Source organism: Rhinoderma darwinii, chromosome 10 (assembly GCF_050947455.1).
Source record: "Rhinoderma darwinii isolate aRhiDar2 chromosome 10, aRhiDar2.hap1, whole genome shotgun sequence".
Lineage (NCBI taxonomy): Eukaryota > Metazoa > Chordata > Amphibia > Anura > Rhinodermatidae > Rhinoderma > Rhinoderma darwinii.
In genome coordinates, this window is record NC_134696.1 from 100,591,901 (window position 1) to 100,611,979 (window position 20,079).

Consider the following 20,079-nt stretch of genomic DNA (forward strand, 5'->3'; position numbering starts at 1 on the left):
ATGTAATGTATGTAGACAGTGACTCCACCAGCAGAATAGTGAGTGCAGCTCTGAAGTATAATACAGGATATAACTCAGGATCAGTACAGGATAAGTAATGTAATGTATGTACAGTGATTCCACCAGCAGAATAGTGAGTGCAGCTCTGGAGTATAATACAGGATGTAACTCAGGATCAGTAAACGATAAGTAATGTGATGTATTTACATAGGGCCTCAACTATTTATATAGATTAATTCTATAAGTAAACTGTAAGATAAGCGCTCAGTAATTTCATACCTTTACGCTGGGTCTACACCGCATTCTTGCTGCGTGAATTTTTCATCCTTCTGTTGTAAGCAGATTACAGAGAAGTCGACATAATTCATTTTGTTATGAATAAACTTTCCCACTTTTGATTATCATTTCACACTGGCACTACAGCCTCCATTCTTACAGGATCCACAATAGATATGACTATTACAATCCATTATTTTTTTTTTATCCCCTGGACTTATGATTTTGATTTTCTTCACTTGATACAATACTTCTGTATAATGTGCTGCCAGGGATGAACGACGTAGACCTGACTGTAAATTAACAGAACCTGTAAGGCTATGTTCACACGCTTAACAAAAAACATCTGAAAATACGGAGCGGTTTTCAGAGAAAAAAAAAAGCAGCCAGATTTTCAGGCGTTTTTGAAGCTGAAAATAAAGCTTTTGAGGCGTTTTTCATAGTGTTCAATGGAAAATCAGCTAAAAAAAAAAAAAAAATCCTCAAGAAGTGACATGACCTGTTTTTTTAAACGTATGAACTAAATGCGGTTTTTCCCACTAATTTCAGTGGGCAGATGTTTGTAGGCGTTCTGCTTCCCGTAAACGCCCCGAAATACGCCTGAAAACACTGCGTGTGAACATACCCTAATACTGATCTTGAGATGCTTCTGTATCATACCGTCACATTGCTGTACAATCAGAATTCAGCCGAGTTAAGGGATATCTGGTTTAGAAAACCCTTGCTCAAATACTCCATTAGCAAACTCTTGAAGAGTATATATAATATAATAAATATTCATTATACAGCTTTGGCTTTGTCCGTTCTCACGTTCCGTTGGAGCTTTCCGTCAGATTGGAGCCCTGCCTGAAACCATAATTTTCCGTTTGAATCACCATTGATTTCAATGGGGACTGATCCGGTGCCGAAAGTTTCCGCTTGTCTGTTATGCAAGGGTTCCGTCGTTTTGATGGAGTGAAGAGCGTAGTAGACTACGGTATTAATTCAGTCAAGACAACGAAACCCTTGCACAACGGAGACAAACAGGAACCATTGGCACCGGATCAGTCACCATTGAACTCAATTTTGATGTAAACGGAAACTTATGGTTGGTTGGTTTGTTTAGTCAGGGTCCCGTTTTAAAAGGAAGCTCCGACGGAAAGTCAGAATGGGACCCCGACGTAGATGCGAACAAAACCTTAAAGACATTATTCAGGATGCAAATGATTGGCTGCAGCAGTCACATGCTGGTGGGGCAAGTATTGCTTTTTCCGTTTATTTTCTTTCCAGCCCCATAGAATACATTTTTAACATCTCAGATAACCCCTATATAAAGACATGGATTCTGAATCTGCCACTTATCTTTCTACTCGCTTGCATTATCCAGCTGTAAGACTGCAAATGTGCCGTGCACTGCATAGGGAGGACTCCTAACCCCGGCGATATATTGGACTACTCCTAGGACTCATCAGCGTGCAGCGCAAGACCCATGTGCGAAGTTATAGCGAGGGACTGCCAGTGGGTAGAAAAATGAAGGTTCAAAATCAGCATCTTTTCAGCTATTAACAGATTATTGGCGTCCCTTTAAGGGTTAATAGAAGGAAGTTCTCCAATCAGAACGCTTATCTTAATGAAGCACTCCCACAAAGAGGGGTCTCTATTTGTAAAGGGGATTGCTTACCCGATACTGCAGATAAAAATACTTACTGAGGACTTCATTATTTTTTTTTTTTCAGCCTCTGTTCAGTCTTTATCGGACCACACGAATGACCGAATCTTATAGCGTCTGCTGTGTGGAATGGAAAAGAGACGCTCTATTTGTTTTTGAGACTCACATTTGGACTTAGATACTGATGATACTTCGTGTAGTATTGCGATTTCGATACAACGATACTTTTGCCAACAATAATAAAAAAAAATTCTTCCCTTTTCTGATGTGAGGCACGAGGTGTGATGATGAATTTTGAACCTCCCTGTGCCTCACATTAATAGTAATTAACCTCATCAGGTTCCTCAGTCATAATGGACAACATTGGATTAATGTGTGAGGTGCATGATGGGGTTAATTAGTTATGTGAGGCACATGGAGGTTCAAAATTCATAATACCTCGTTCCTCACATTAATAAGTAAACGAAAGCAGGTTTTTTTATTTTACAACAGCGTAAACATGAATGACGATATAAATGTGTTATTACGGTCGCGACGATACCGAACGTGTATATTTATGTATTGAGACTCATTTTAATTTTTATTGTGTGATATATATATATATATATATATATATGCGCCGGTACATTAGCCTGTGTACTAATAGTACACAGGCAGTTGTTAGGACATACCTCGGTATGCCCTAACAGGAAATATGGCCAGACAGCCATGGGGTGCTTCAATGGACCCTGGGCTGTCTGCCCATATATGGTATGGCCGTCGATCACATCACAGGAATTCCCTGTGAGCCGATCCAAAGGGCATCTCCCCTTCTAATTTTCCCCTGAATGCTTTGATCGAAGCATTCAGGGGAATAGCGGCGGCGATGAGGTTTCTCTAATCTCTGCCGTATAGAGCGGGGCTGCGGCTGTTACAGCCATTGCCCCACTCCTGACAATAAGTGCGTGCAGTTATTGTCAGGAGTGGGGTAGGAGGTGATGCGGCCGGCGCTGCACTAATGAGCGGCGGTTCAGGCACTGAAGACAGAACGTGGGGATGTTTTGCAGTGCCGCCGCTCATTAGTGCAGCACAGGCCGCATCACCTCCTGTTGACCGCATGCACATTTGTCAGGTCTCGGGGCAATGGCTGTATTACACAGCCGCAGCCCCGCTCTCAGACATTCATGTGTTACTATACTTAGTAGCGGCCGCACATCTTCGTATCGAAATACATGAAATAATAGTATCGAATAGTTTGAGGGTGCACGGTATCGAAGTTTCGATGCATCATGCAACCCTATCTAGGACAGGTTTCATCTTATGCGGTACACTTCTACGGCCTGGACACCTTCCCGTAAATAAAACGGGAAGGTGTCCATGAATAATAGACGTCACTGCGGTCCGCAATTACGAACGATTTTACGATCGTGTGCATGGGGCCTCAGGAGTCCTTTACACGGCGGTATTTTCGATCAGTATTTAGAAGGCAAAATTAGAAGCGGATAAAGAACACGGAAGAGTTACAAGTCTTTCCATTATAATGTTCCTATTTTCCATTCTTTGTTTGATGAAAAATACAGACCAAAATACTGCGAAAGTTGCTTTCTGCCGCTGAAGATGTATCGAACCGTTTGAGGGTGCACGGTATCGAAACCATATCAAAGTTCCGATGCATCGTGCGTCCCTACTCACATTAAGGCTCTTATAGGAACGAAGAGAGAGACTGATTTCTGGTCCACACAGTAAACGTTGGATTCAGTTTTCCAGAGCGGAGGTCACGTGGTCCGACTTAAGGACCGAACAGAAGCTGAAAATAGAAGGTAAAGTGCTCGGAAAGTATTTTTTAAATGCAGAATTAGGTTAGCAAATCGCACTTGATATTCAAAGCGGCTACAAAAGCGCTGGGAATCTCCGTAGCGGGACATTTTGCGATTTGTTTACACTTAATATAAAGATTGTCCAAAGCAGGGAAGCCCTTTAGGTATTGCATAAAGTACACTTGTCACTAGTGCATTGTGGGAAGTTAAGTATTTATACCGGGCACTGTACAGTAGTCTAAAATGCAACACTAATTTTGTCTAAATTAAACATATCCTAAAAAATAATGACATTATGAAATCTTAGCTTGTAGGGATGTATATGCAATCGTGGCGCTGATGGATTCCAGGTGGCAGCAAAACACGAGTACAGCTCTAGATGTGACTGGAGACGAGGGGAAACGCAAGGGCGGAGCAAGCAATGTAAAGGTATGTGTTACCCTTCACTAAATGTATAAACCTAGTAATAGTCAGGGCTTACCTGGTCTTCTCTTCTGTCCTATTCACCTGAGAGAAAAACAAAGAGTGGCAGCTCTACCCACAACTTATATAATGGCTAATGCCGTGACGTATGGACAGCAGGTCGAGCACTTTACAAAGTTGAATCGATACCTTGCAGAGAACTTAAAACCATTGCATATAGATTAAAATAAAAAAAATATTGTACAAAACATTCAATAGAAAAGATAACTTTATCATCCTTAAATGTATGGATAAACATACAATATGTACAATCTGATCACAGCGTCCCGTAAGCACAATCGTTTTTCAGACAAATCCTTTTAGTGACGGCAGGTCCACATAACAGAGATTAACAGCAGACTTCTCTACACTGCCAATGTAGTCACTGCAAAATGATCTGGATCATCGATCTATATATTCTTGACATATGCTTACCATTAAACAGCTTTGAGATTAAATCTAACATCGCTCAAGAGACGAAGGTCAAAGTTTCCGGCTGCGAGATTTGTACAATCAACGCGATGACCGGTGACCCCCTCCCCAAACGTCCATCATTTGCTTTTTTTTTTTTGTTTTTTTGACACACACCAAAGTGCAGAAGTCCAAAGTAGAGCCTCTTTTATTGATCTCTTGTGCAGTACAAACCTGCTCTGTACTTTAACAGTAGGGACTTGGATCATATAATAGGTCAGTAAATAGAAAAAAATAAAAACTAAAACATGGGGCTAAAGAAGCAACCAACAGTCTTGTACTTTCTGCCAACATTTCATGATCTTCCGTACAGCAAATATTGTAACTTTTTGGAAACTGATTAAAAAAAAAAAATCATTGCCAATATCTCCATAAGTTAAAGAGCAGAGAAAGCGCAAAGTCCTTAGATGGGTTAAGTGTACAGCTTTTAACAATTGTAAAAATCTTGGGGGGGGGGGGGGGGGGGGGGGGGACAATGTATATATCTATATATTTATTTATATCACTCCACAATTAACTCTCCAGGCCCGTCCAAAAAAAAAGAAAGAGAAATGGAACAAATGAGACAAATACTTAAAGCCAAGCGATAACCTGTGAATTTCGAGGCTTTAAGAAAAAAAATTTACTATAATAAAATGTGCATTTAACATTAATAAAAACTCTGAAAAAAATAAAATAAAAATAGCATAGCAGAAGGTATGAGAGACCGCATGCCGGACAGTACATAGACGTCTTAGAAAGTTTGGCAAGGTCATGATGTCTACCTGTATAGAAAATTGTTCAGTGCTTTGCGGCCATCAACACATCGGGATGCTCAATGTTTTAGTTTCAAGTCGTGGTTTTTTTTTTTTGTTTATTTTAAAAGACACAATCAACACCGACCCTCTCGATCTTCTGTAGCTGTCTATTACTTTATTTTTAGGATCCTCCAAATCACCCACAATACTTGAAACAAACATGAATGTGAAAGGCCTTGGAGTCCAACAGCAACTACACATGATTCAGAATTTTAAGCCCAATTAAACACGCAAGAACAGAAAAGGAAACATTTAAAAAGACAATCATTTTACATGTCTGATATTTTTTTAAAGTGATGCCTCAATACCATCTTTGGTACAATAAATAAAAAAAAAAAAAGAAGAAAAAAAATCAGAAAGTAACAAAAAAAAATTAAAAATTAAAAAACAGTACGTTACTATCCACAGAGATATGAAAAAGGACAGGTTAGTCTTTAATTGTTTTTTTTTCAAAGCTTTCAAAATGTAAAGAAAAAAAAAAAAAAAAAAAAAGAGAAATCCTACTGTTACAGCACTGTAAAAGTATTAATACTGAAGCAAGGGCTTAGCGTCTTACAATAACCCATGAAGATGTGCCATTACTGGTCACACTGAACTTAAAGAGGCCGAGAGAATATTCAAAACAAAGTGGAGGGAAAATGCAGTATAAAAAAAAAAAAAAAAAAAAAAAAAAAAACAATTTAAAAAAAAAAAAGATAGAATATTAAAAATGTAGTGTTAAAATTAGAATTCAGTGTGCAAACTCAAACTGAAAGGATGAACCCAAAAAAAAAAGAAAACATGATGGTGGGGGAAATTAGAGACACTGAACTTCTGTATTAATGCGCACGCATTAATCTAGTAAAATGAAAAGGGAAAAAAAACATGGCTCCTAAAAATCTTTCCTGAAACAGCTAAAAACCGACTGAGTACGAAGTCATAAATAAAAGACATGGGGAACCATTAGGTTTTTAGAAAGCAAAACTGTTAAAGAGTTTTAGCAGCAATTCCAGTTGAGAGAGTGGAGTTAGCAGCCAAGGTTATTCCAGTGAAGTGCATAAATCTGCACCCTAGCAAGGTTGGTATAAAGTGGGGAGGGGGCGACACAGGAATCTGTATGAATGGTTAAGATGGCAGCGTAGGGCAACTGGCACGGACAGTGTTTTGCAGAGTGACGTTTGGCCTGTAAACGAGTTCACTGACGTGCAAAGTAAGTCTGGATTATCCTGCTTCTTCTGAAGAGGAACTTTTATGATAGAAATGGAAGCATTGGAAATGTCTTGAAGTCTTTGCACAGGTTAACTTCTACCAGTGTGTCAAAAAAAGCAATAAAAAATAAAAACAAAATAAAAAAAAAAAGAGCAGTCCAATTGAAGTCTGTTTAGAACGGCTTCTCATGGGTTAACACACACTTCACACTCCTCTCGTAGTGATTTTTTTTAATAAATAAACAATTCACATTAACAGCTACACCTTGACATTTTTTTTTTTTCTTTGTTTGATGGTTGTGATAAAAGCCAGCTCACCCTTTTTCCACAACCCCACCCTGCAGCCTGTCAGCCCTCCTCCGAATTCAGTATTTTCTATTATTGGTATGGCTTTAATTTTACATGAAAGAATCATCAAGAGCTTGCTGCTGTACTCTGAGGGACACACACGCCTAACATCGCACTCTCTTCAGTTTCCGTCCTGTTTCGGATATGAGGTGGTCCAACCATGCTGGATGTGTTGCTAGAGTAGGGATAATTCAGAGGCACTCCAGAATCGTTATGCCCACTGACTGTTCTAGTCCGAAAAGCAGAAACCCCTAAGTGTAAGTTTGAGGAGCCAAACGGAGTGCAGTCTAAGCTAGGGTGGTGTGGGTGCAATGAAGAGGAAGACTGGGGGTGTCTGTGTCCCAAGCTGAGCTCCATAGACTCTGGGATTTGCGGAGAAGAGGAGGTGATGAGCTGCCGATGGTAGTGTGGCCGGTTAACATGATGGTACAGTGGGTGAGGGTGATGTGGTTCGTTTCCATGAAAGTGTTGCGGTTGACTGGGAGTAGGCTTGTGAGGTAAGATCTGAGGGTAGGAATCGCTGTTTGTGATTGGAACATCTCCGCCGGCCCACAGTCTTATCTGCTGCTGAGAATGAGCCTGTGGAGAATGGAGAAAAATGAATACATATTAAAGGAAGGGGTGGAGATGAACGCACAGATTGACACCAGACTAGTCATACATGCTGTATTTCTCAAAAAAGAAAAAAAAGGATTTCGGTCTTCACTACCGTCACCTAAGGGAGTATTACAGCTAATCTGCCGCATACGATCATCCATATATGCGACTGTTCACATGAACAATAATTTCTGCAACAAAATTTGCACTTACACTGCAGTACAGGGCAAAGAAACATCAATCTTGTATAGAACCAATGAGATGGGACGTCTGGTTATTAAACATACTGATGGGCCAGTACATCTACTAAGAAGACATTTCCAATATGGAGACTACATCAATCTTCCACATACAATGAGCTTACGTGAGGCTTGGAGTTTGCAGATTCCTCAATATACACAAATTATGAAAAAGTTATGTCCGCACATCATTTAGCCTTTTATCAACCACAGAAAAAGGTCTGAGTCGATCAACAAGAGGTCACTAAACGTCTTCATACACTTAGATCCTATACAGGACAATTAGTGCCAAAATCGACTTCGCTTTTACGGCCCTAAAATATGAAGATTCCTCTAAAGTAATAACGTACATGCAGGGAAATTAAAATATCTTCAAACTTATTGGTTTTTTTTTTAAATTAAAGTTCAATCCCATCCACAAACCATAGTTGTAAAAAAAAAAAAAAAAAAAAGCCCTTACCTGTGGACTCTGCATCTCGTAATCTGTGTGAGCAACAGCGCTGTTATAGTATCTGTTGCTGTACCGGTAATTGCGGTTATCATTAGAAGAGCCACTTGATCCTCCTGCAGGTGAAGCAGAACATGTATGAGAAGAAAGCACAGCAGATTACACACGCAGCTCCCTATTTTTTTTCCCCTGGTAAGGTTTCGGTAATGGCAGATGAAGACTCCTATGAGGGCGGATGTAGGTTTTTGATAACCCCTTCCCAAATGCACCCGTTTAAATAATTCTCACATCCTGGTCAGACATCAGAACTATAACCAATGGAAGGAATAAAATAAAACGAAGGAGCTGGGGAGAAAGGGATTGTTCTTGATCTGGGATGTCATGTCTATATCATTTGCCAACGGACACTTCATAATAGAGAATTATCTGTAGGAAACGCACATTCGCTCACCAGACACATCTTATACAGGACGTTTATTGGACAAGATTTAAAGAGCAGGTTCAGTCTTGCTGAGATTTGCCAAAATGTTTAAAATGCCTTTACTTATTCTTTCATTCCCAACCGACTACAAGCAGCTACTTTATATAATGGTGAATGCTGGGAAGGTGTCCGTTTGTATAATCTTGCTAAGCAGCCCATAATAGGCCGCTATCTAGACCTACTCTAATTATTATTTTTTCAATAAGTCACTATGACCGTTAAAAGTCGTGCATCCATTTTGCACCTCAGCGGTTGCAGCACTGGGGCCCTGGATTAGACAGACGAAGGACATCCTTTGCATGGAGTTGGTTTGATCTCTCCAAGTTCGTGTGGGTTTCCTCCAGGTTCTCAGTTTTCCTCCCACACTCTAAAAACATACTTTTAGGTTAATTGGCTCCCTATAAAAATTGGCCTAGAAAGCGTGAGACTGAGAAATGACATTGTGAGCCCCATTGGGGATGTGTGTTATGACAAACGCTGCAGAGCGCTACAGAATATGTTGGCGCTATATAAGAAACGGGAAATAAAAATATATAATTTGTCGGTGTATGTCCATTCAGATAAATGTAAAAAAAAATTGGCACTAAAATGTCCTGCTACAGAACGGATTAAAAAAAACGTACAAATGGTGCAGAAAATAAATTGTTTGAAGGGACTAGTTTTCAATTAAGGCAGAAGTGTGAAATACATTAAAGATTAAGATTATAAGTGCCCCGTCTCCTACATAATGTGATCGGCGCTGGAATGTAAATAACGGTGGTTTTTATTTTGAAAAACGATCACTTTTGAGCAAGTTATGAGCAATTTTAGATTTGTGCTAATGAGTTTCTTAATGACCAACTGGGCGTGTTTTTACTTTTTACCAACTGGGCGTTGTACAGAGGAGTGTATGAGGCTGACCAATCAGTGACCAATCAGCGTCATACACTTCATTGTTCCCGCCCAGCTTCTTTCACTGCACAATCACACTAACAATGGGCTGGAACAATGAAGTGCATGACGCTGATTGGTCACTGATTGGTCAGCCTCATACACTCCTCTGTACAACGCCCATTTGGTCAAAAGTAAAAACACGCCCAGTGGTCTATTAAGAAACTAATTAGCATAAATCTAAAATTGCTCATAACTTGCTCAAAAATGAGTTTTTCAAAATAAAAACCACTGTTCTCTACATTACAGCGCCGATCAGATTATGTAGGAGATAGGGCGCTTATAAACTGGTGACAGAGCCTCTTTAAGTGTAATTGCGTCATAATCTGGGAGGGTGGGGGGGTATGGAGAGGGCTCACACGCCCGGGTTTCAGCAGTGTGTTACAGCGCACACCCATCTCTAACAGCAGTGATAACTCAGATCTCCGCCGTTTAACCACTTAAAAGCTGTGGTCAATACACAACGCAGCATCCAAGTTGTTAGATGGGGGCCGCCCCTGTCAGGCGACCGTGGAGCGCCGATGGTTGTCATGGCAGCCTGGGAGTCTAATTAAGGCCTCCAGGTCTGGCATCTTTATGCTCCTATTAAAAAAGGCTTAATAGTCGCAAGTAGAAAAAAAGCAATATAATGCAATACAAAGGTATTTCTGTGTATTGTACCAGCGATCAAATGCTCTTTCAAGTCGCCTAATGTAAAAAATAGTTAGTTAAAGGGGTTGTACCAGAATCGGCAATTGTCGCCCATCCACAGGATAGAAAATACAACAAAACAATCTCCAGATGACTTGTGAAAAATGGATATTAACCTCATTTACTAAAAACTAAAGTAAGATCTATCATGTATACTGTGCGGTTTATATATTAGTTAATAGGGAGACGCTACAAATCCTTCACTCTCAGGATCGTTGGGGTCCCAGAGATCGGACCTTCCGCCAATCATAAATTGCTGGCATATTCTAGCGATATGCCATCACTTTATAAGTTGGGAATACCCCTTTAAGTTTAATGGCATCATAAGGTCCAAACAGCCTATTAATGTGTCCAGTCATGAGATGAACAGAGAAGATCCAATGCCCAGGACTACCGGTGTAGGTTTACTTCAATGACTTTATAAACAGATGGGAAACCTCAATATTACCAAATTAAAAATAAATGATCATTGAATATCTAAGGCTCTGTTTACGTCTGGGTCAGTGCTATTCATTGTTCTGATTGGTTATAGAACCAAAACGATGGAAAAAAAAAAAAACTTTGATGGGCTCCATCGGGTTTCCATCACACGGTCCGTTTTGCAGGACATAATAGCGCAGGTGTGAACAGAGGCTTATACAGAATTTTCTCCTGGTTACAGGATTCTGGCCTTGTAGTCTAGAAAACACGGGACTCGCCTCATAACAGCTGGGACGAGGACGGTTTAGACGACACCGCTAGACTGCTATGCAGCAACACATGATTTTTTTATTCAGTTGCAACCAGAGAAGATGTCGTAAAAGACATACCAAGCTGAAAAAACCTTATAGTAAATGGTTAAAAAACACGTTTGTTATACATAAGCAAGTTTTCAGTCCCAGCCGACCGCCTGCGTTTTTGGCCCGTGCTCCCATACAAAGAATGGGAGCACAGACCGTAAAAAGCAAAAAAAAGATAGGCCCAGGGTTGTCACAATACCAGAATTAGGACTTCGATACGGATACTTCGTGTGGTATTGCGATACTCATACCGCGCCAACAATACAAAAAAAAAGGAAGTTCTTCCATTTTTTGATGTGAGGCATGAGGTGTGATGAATTTTGAACCTCCATGCGCCTCACATTAATAGTAATTAACCCCATCATGTTCCTCAGTCATAATGGACAACATTGTGTTAATTACTATTAATTTGAGGCACATTGAGGTTCAAAATTCATAATACCTTGTGCCTCACATTAATAAGTGAAAGAAGTTTCTATTTTATTTTATAGCAGCGTAAACATCAATGACGCTATAAATTTGTTATTACGGTCGTGGCCATACCGAATATATGTATTGAGATTTAATTTAATGTTTATTGTAAAAAACAAAAAAAAACAAAAAAAAAACGTGTATTTTTATTTTATTTACTTTATGTTTTGTTTTAACTTTAATGTTCTGACATATATCTATATACTGATAGCACACAGGCATATATCTATATACTGATAGTACACAGGCAGTTGTTAGGACATACCTCAGTATGCCCTAACAGGAAATCTGGTCAGACAGCCCTGGGATCCTTCATTGGACCCTGGGCTGTCTGCCCATATATGGTATGTCCCTCGATCCCATCACATGGACTACCTCTGATGCGATCCAAAGGGTACCCCCCTTCATATTTTCCCTTGAACAACACGGTCAGCTTTTCCCCTGAATTCTGCGATGAGAGGTTTCTCGGATCTCCACCGTTAGAGCGGGGCTGCGGCTGTGTAATACAGCCATTGCCCCACTCCTGACAATAAGTGCGTGCAGTCAGCATGAGGTGATGCGGCCGGCGCTGCACTTATAAGCGGCAGCGCAGGAACTGAAGACAGAACATGGGGGTGTTTTACAGTGCGCCCGCCATGTTCGGTCTTCAGTGCAGCGCCGGTCGCATCATATCATCCTGACTGCGCATGCACACTTGTCAGGACTCAGGAGAGGGGCAATGGCTGTATCACACATCCGCAGCCCCGCTCTAACATTCACGTGTTACTATAATTAGCTGTGTGGACGCACAGCTTACTATCGAAATACATGAATTAACGGTATTGAACCGTTTGAGGGTGCACGGTATCGACGTTTCGATGCATCATGCAACCCTATCTAGGACAGGTTTTATCTTTTGCGGTACACTTCTACGGCCCGGACACCTTCCCGTAAATAAACGGGAAGGTGTCCGTGAACAATAGAAGTGAATGCGTCCGTAATTGCAGACCGTCACTGCGGTCCGCAATTACGGATGATTTTTACGGTCGTGTGGATGGGGCCTCAGGAGTCTTTCACACGGCGGTATTTTGGATCAGTATTTAGAAGGCAAAATTAGAAGCGGATGCAGAACACGGAAGAGTTACAAATCTATTATAATGTTCCTATTTTCCATTCTTTGTTTTCGCTTCCAAAACCGGATGCAAAATACAGAGCAAAATACTGGGAAAGTTTCTTTCTGCCGCTGAACATGTTTCATTCATCTGAATAGGGTTGTTTCTGCAGCCTGTGCATGGATTTCAGATGAATGGAAGTCACAGAAATGTCTGCAACAAATCTGCCGCGTGTACATTTACCCTAAGGAGTGACAATGCCATAACTCCTTACTCCTTGTGACCACCGCTGTCAGTGTCAGTCTGCATAACCCCTGGTAGCAAGTTTTGTTTTGCTGTTAGAGTTGATTTAAATTTGACCATCAATATTTAATGCACTCAGATCTTCAAATTCCATTTTTTTTTTCAGTTTCAAAAAAACAAAAATGTGAAGATCAATTAAGATTTTGTACTGGATTTACATTTCATCACACATTTTTATCCCCAGTGCAGGGTCTAAAATAGGCTGCATATTAAAGGCGCTTTACAGAAAAGACCCCCCGTCTCAGCGAGAGACCATTTTTGTAAATGTAGCAGCCACGTTTACAACAGCCAGATTTGTGACCAGCATACATTTGCTAAAACTTCAAAAACCCTTGGAGTTGCAGCCGTCACATGCAATACCTCACCTGAGCTGGACACAGAACTAGTTGTACTGGTTGAGTGACTATGGTCCATTGCAGGGCTTGTAGAGTTACTGTTACTTGTATTTGTCCCTTCATCTGTCGTTTTCTTAAAGAAATTGTGCTGGAGCGCATAAAAAGGGGTAATCCTAGTTTTAGGGTCATAATCCAACATCCGTAAAATTAAATCTTTAAATTTGAGATAATCAGAGGGCGAATGTCCCTGTTCTCCTGCTCTGCGTCCACCAGGACCACCGGTTTCTACACCCAGAACTTCATGGAGCCTACGAGTTCCTGGTACTTTGTAGTCCTAAAACACAGTATAACAAGGAGATTACACATAGAAAGAGAAAAAAAACCATACATTCATGCGATTTCATATAGGTGGTTTTAGTGATGCCCAACGTATGATCGTTAACATTTGATTTATTAAAAAACGATCCACTGAAAACGCATTGGATTTCATGGCTAGGAACATCTTAAAGAGGCTCTGTCACCAGATTTTGCAACCCCTATCTGCTATTGCAGCAGATAGGCGCTGCAATGTAGATAAGAGTAACGTTTTTATTTTTAAAAAACGAGCATTTTTGGCCAAGTTATGACCATTTTTGTAATTATGCAAATGAGGCTTGCAAAAGTCCAAGTGGGTGTGTTTAAAAGTAAAAGTCCAAGTGGGCGTGTATTATGTGCGTACATCGGGGCGTTTTTAATACTTTTACTAGCTGGGCGCTGTGAAGAGAAGGAACATCCTCTTCTCTTCAGAACGCCCAGCTTCTGACAGTGCAGATCTGTGACGTCACTCACAGGTCCTGCATCGTGACGGCCACATCGGCAGCAGAGGCTACAGTTGATTCTGCAGCAGCATCAGCGTTTGCAGGTAAGATCGACTTACCTGCAAACGCTGTTGCTGCTGCAGAATCAACTGTAGCCTCTGGTGCCGATGTGGCCGTCACGATGCAGGACCTGTGAGTGACGTCACAGATCTGCACTGTCACAAGCTGGGCGTTCTGAAGAGAAGAGGATGTTACTTCTCATCAGAGCGCCCAGCTAGTGAAAGTATTAAAAACGCCCCGATGTACGCACATAATACACACCCACTTGGACTTTTACTTTTAAACACACCCACTTGGACTTTTGCAAGCCTCATTTGCATAACTACAAAAATGGTCATAACTTGGCCAAAAATGCTCGTTTTATTAAAATAAAAACGTTACTGTAATCTACATTGCAGCGCCGATCTGCTGCAATAGCAGATAGGGGTTGCAAAATCTGGTGACAGAGCCTCTTTAAGAGTCAAAAACTATAGATCATATTAGTTACCTTCAAATTCTTATAACGTGATCACAACAAAACCAATGATTTAGGAGAATTGCAGAATGTATTATATGGATTTACCTTCTTGATATCTTTATTTTTCTTTACAGTCCATGTTCCTTCAGGAAGTTTATCAAAGTATTTCCGTGCCTTTGGGGCCTGATCCAACATGTGGTTTGGGGGAGTTCCCAGGACTTCTACTATTTTGTTCATCTGGTCCACCTTTTTGTATCAAACAATTTTATGAGTATACAAAATTCACATATGCAGTAGAACTCAAAATTATTATTAGGAGCCTCACACACGAGCGTGTTCGATCCATGATATACGGTCCGTATGTCGGCCGCACTTCCCGGACTCAACACACCGCAGGGAGCCAGGCTCCAAGCATCGTAGTGATCTATGATGCTGGGAGTCCCTGCCTCGCTGAAGGAAAACCGTCACGTACTGTAATCACGTTTTCAATACGGGACAGCCGTTCTGGAGAGGCAGGGACACCTAGCGTCATAGATAGCTAGGAGCCCGGCTCCCTGCAGTGTGTTCGGCCCAGGAAATGCGGTCGACGTATGGACTATATATCACGGACCGAACACGCTCGTGTGAACCCGGCCTTACAGACACAAAGTGAGCCGACTGATCCATGAAATAGCTGCCATCCAGCAGCGGATACAATTCAAACTTTGAAACCAAAAGTTTAAGACATCGCAATAAAGTCTCTACAGGCATCATTAAAGCTTTAAAATTCGCCTCATGCGTATTTCTACGCATGAGACTGAATGCCGAGCTGAAAAGGGACAATTAGTATCCTTGCTTGCAGAATACGTTACAGTCAATGAAAAAGCTTTCTACTTGAAGCCCCTTGATATTGGCTATGAGTAGACAAGCAGCTGATCGGTTGTTTTGAGCAGGATGTGGAAGGGACTGCTTGTGAATCCATAGGCCCCTGGCATTATTTCCCATGTGCAGCAGCCTCCAGTCAATTGGATGAGAGCACCACTTTGCGATTCGTGTTTCCAGGAAGAGACAGCTGGGGCGAGGCCACTTCCTCCTTTGCCCAGTTAGCCGAGGGAGCAGAAAAGGGTCAGGAGGAGGATGTGCCATTAGCCTTTAAAGGGGTTTTCAGCCAGTAAAAAATTTGATGTCCTTTCCTCAGGATAAGCCATCAATAGATGATGGATCGGGGTCCGACTTCCTGGACCCCCCACCGATCAGCTGTTTTCAAAGGGGAGCAGCTTCCCCTTCATTTCTACTTGCTCACTGTGAATCGGCGACACACATGTAGTGGTGATTGACAGGTATTGCAGCCTTGTCTCCCATTCACTTCAATGAGAAGGTGGCTGCAATACCTGTGAATCATCGCTGCATGTGTGTTGACAATTTAGTGAGGAAGCAGAAGTGAAGGGGGAAGCAGAAGTGAAGGGGGAAGCAGAAGTGAAGGGGGAAGCAGAAGTGAAGGGGGAAGCAGAAGTGAAGGGGGAAGCAGAAGTGAAGGGGGAAGCAGAAGTGAAGGGGGAAGCAGAAGTGAAGGGGGAAGCAGAAGTGAAGGGGGAAGCAGAAGTGAAGGGGGAAGCAGAAGTGAAGGGGGAAGCAGAAGTGAAGGGGGAAGCAGAAGTGAAGGGGGAAGCAGAAGTGAAGGGGGAAGCAGCGCTCGTATGAGCAATGCACCCCCTCCAAAACAGCTGATCGACGGGGGGGGTCCCGGACCTTGACCGATCAGCTATTGATGGCCTTTCCAGAGGATAGGACATAAATTTTTACTGGCTGGAAAACGAAATTAAAGACATGATCAAGTTCGTTCTGTACTGCCCACTCCTTGACACTACATGGGTATATACACTGTACCTATGTATTATATATAGGTATATATTGATTTGTATTTTCCCCTCTGCTGGAAAACATTTTAATCTACAAAACTACCTTAAAAAATTCAATGTAACTATATACATATATAATTAATGCTAGTCAGGAGCACAACTTTACAATTTTCTCTCTTAAAAACGGTAGATTGCATACCCACTATACTTCTACTGTGATAAGCACGCCTCATAATAAATAGAAATATCACAATTTCTTACCTCATTGGATCCGCTGAATAAAGGCTCTCCTGTGTGCATTTCCACCAAAATACACCCTAAAGACCACATGTCTATTGCCAGATCGTACGGCATTCCCAGTAACACCTCAGGTGACCGATAAAAGCGGCTTTGAATATACTGGTAGATCTTTAAAAATAATAATATTTTTGGTTACTAGAAAGTTAAAGATTTGTCTCCCTTCTTTCAAAGCTTATCTAGTGTGAGCAGAATTGGTCTTTCCACAAGGCAACCTAAACAGCTGTCTAGGAAGCCGGTGACAGACTGGATTAATCACAGCCAACATCTGTCCTCATATGGACCAAACGACAAAATTAATGAGTTCTTTTAATGCAAATGATTATTTAGGAACAGCAGATAAAACGCAGGGAACTTTTCTCTGGCGTCCAAAAGTCGCAAACGGCCCAAAAATTATAATTTGTGAAAACTAGACACTTGTGCAGTTTCAGCCGCTCATGCAACTTTTCTGAAAAGTAAGCAGAGTTTAGCAAAACGGTGGTGGGTCGGGGACAATCACGGCCTGACAAACTTACACCAGTACCGGACAGAAATTATGACGAAAATCAACAACTCCTAGCTGGCCTAGATTGTACTTTCTAGCACACGAGCGGCCAAAGATGCGCCTAATTTATTAAGCGGTATGCACCTTTTAATAAATCAGGCGCATTTCATTCCAACGTTCTTGAGATCAAGGGCTTGTCCACACACAGCGGAATTGCTGCATATTTTCTGTCTGGAATGGTGGATGGAAAATACGCAGAATACAGAAGAAAAGCGGGTGAGGTTTAACAAATCTCATTCACACGCTGCGGAAAATTTCCGAGCAGAACGTGTTCTGCGGTGCGTATTTTTCATATTGCAGCATGTCGATTCTTGTAGCGGAAAGTGAACAGAACTGCTGCGTTTTTCAGGAGACGTCACCATCTCCCAGCATTGAGAAGAACGCAGCAAAATCCGTATATGTGCATCTGCAGATTTCCAGTGGCTTTTACTGCTTTTCCGCTGCGTAAACGATGTAAAAACGGCAACATAAATCTGTTGTGGAATTTCTGCTCCCGGAATTGAAAAGACGCCCCGCAGAACACTTTCCGCACGACTTCTGTGCGATTTTTTTCTTCCTGCAACGTGGGGGATAAGATTTTCTAAATCTCATTCACTTTGCTGCTACAGTAAATTCTGCAGAATTCCCGCAGCGTTGACGCTACGTGGGAACCCCGCCTAAGACTGCCAGTTTTAATAAGTCTTCCCCGTTGATTTTGACCACTTCAGGGATTGAAAAGCGAGCTTGTGTTTAGGAGTCCTAAACACAAGCTAGCTTTTCAATCCCTGAAGTGGTCAAAATCAACGGGGAAGACTAAATTAGGACCACTACATAACCAGAAATCTCTGAAAAACTGAATGGTGCGTGACTACAATTTCCTGGGCTATGTAACTAGCAATCATTTACAATACCACCATGTAGAAGTGAAGGTTTGACCTACAGTTGTACGCACACCCTTAGATATGCATCAGTAAATGTGGTTCCGGAAGAAAGAAAAAAAAAAAAAAAGTCACATAGGTTTAGACGCAGTAGGAGTCAACTGGTGTAAAAATGTCATTATTACTTGACCACAGGTTCAAAATCAATTGAAATGGTAGAAAGGTGAACGTCCTTTCTGATAGTTATATCACTAAAATTAGCCATTTACATGACAGTATCAAAACTGAATTTGGATAATCTGTTAAAACGGAATCACTGCAATCCCACTACATGAAATGTTTAAATTGCCAGAAAGACTTCCTATATAACACATACCCTTTGTCCAAGCTGACAGGAGCTGCCAAAGTCCACAATTTTGATGGCACTGCGTTTTGGGTTACACAGAAGAATGTTCTCGGGTTTCAGGTCACAATGAATGATACTGAGCTCAGGAGTGGCCAAGAAGAGCAGAGCGGTGCAGAGTTGCTGAGCAAACTTTCGGGTCAAGTTTAGAGAAACACCACGGAAGTTTGTATTTCTTAAAAGGTCATATAAGTTGTAGGACAGTAGCTCGAACACCAGACAAAGATGGTTCCGAAACATAAAGTGCCGTTTTAAATGCACTGCAAAGAAGAATAAAATACTTGACATTTCAGACCACAGAAGACACATATAGTCCATTCAACATTCAGTGTATCATTGTACTGGAAAAATCGATTACACAATCTAGTTTATACAATTGTTAGGTACAGTAATGGCGCTTTTATTTTTTTTTTTTATTGGAAAAAATAAAAATAAAAAAAATAAATAAATAAAAAAAAGGATGTGCATGTAGTTGTGAATGGAGAAAATAAAAATATATTAAGAATTTATTAAAATTCAGTGAACTCACACATGGTGAATGGGAAACCATGGTTACCCAAGTTATTTTTAAAATAGGACATACAGATGAACTCCAGAACATAAGGCTGTTCACCCCGTCCTCAATGCTTCTGATACATTTAACAGATTGAAATGGGGAATCTTGGAGACCCATACATTTTTATAGATACATATATATTTAGATGTTTTTATTAATAGTGTAGCAGACCATGGTATTCTTAAAAGAATGGAAACCTGACGAAACAGAACATCACTGAAGCCAAACAATAGCACCAAAAAAATTAAAAATAAAAAATCACACTAAAATCAACATTGAGAAAACGTTGAAGAAACAAGTTAAAGATCCGGTGAATGCTTACCTATGTAATACTTCATTTCGGTGTCATGTTTGTTCATAAGCTCAAGTAGTCTCAGCTCTATCTGGGCCTGGTTCAAAAAAGCCTTCTTATTTTTTATGATTTTAATGGCTACCCATTCTTGATCATGGTGATCATATGCCTTCACCACCTGAAAAACACATTGGAAAGTTTAATGTACAACACGATTTTAAATCTCTAGGAGAAAAAAATAAAGATAACTCGGCAAGTTTAGAGGTTGTACTAGTAAAACTAAAAAAAGTTATAGGGGTATATTGGATGAACTGCTCCATAGTTTAACATAAGTACTAATACTTATACTTATCTCAGCGCCTATATAGCCCTAAGTTAATCAGATGATTGTTTAGTCGCAGCTGTAGTATATGGGCATTACTACTTTGATGACAGTCACTGCATATAGTTTAAAAAAAAACACAAATATGACAGTCGCTACAAAACATACTGCAACATCAAAACCACAGTGGGGTTAAACCAGTAAAGGAGGGGAAAGTGACTGGCAATGGGTGTACATAATAAAGGCAATATTCCTTTTACTTATTTAAATGCTTATTGAGAATCCACTTTCTTGATATTTCCTCAAT

At 40.8% G+C, this 20,079-nt stretch overlaps 1 protein-coding gene and 1 long non-coding RNA gene across 2 annotated transcripts; both read right to left on the reverse strand.

Annotated features, from left to right (window-relative positions):
- Positions 1-279: 279 nt before the first annotated feature.
- Positions 280-5,117, reverse strand: LOC142662274 (uncharacterized). Its single transcript, XR_012850894.1, has 3 exons — positions 4,618-5,117; positions 4,202-4,227; positions 280-329 (listed from the first exon to the last, which is right to left on the reverse strand). It is a non-coding gene; the product is annotated as an uncharacterized LOC142662274 (long non-coding RNA).
- Positions 5,118-5,543: 426 nt separating this feature from the next.
- Positions 5,544-19,634, reverse strand: LOC142662697 (dual specificity tyrosine-phosphorylation-regulated kinase 1B-like; the record flags this gene model as incomplete). The annotated part of the gene is made up of 7 exons (XM_075840909.1): positions 5,544-7,564; positions 8,282-8,385; positions 13,380-13,683; positions 14,769-14,909; positions 16,763-16,909; positions 18,576-18,862; positions 19,481-19,634. Coding segments are annotated over 7 exons (1,650 nt in total), but the record flags the coding sequence as incomplete, so codon positions are not given.
- Between the last annotated feature and the right edge of the window lie 445 nt (positions 19,635-20,079).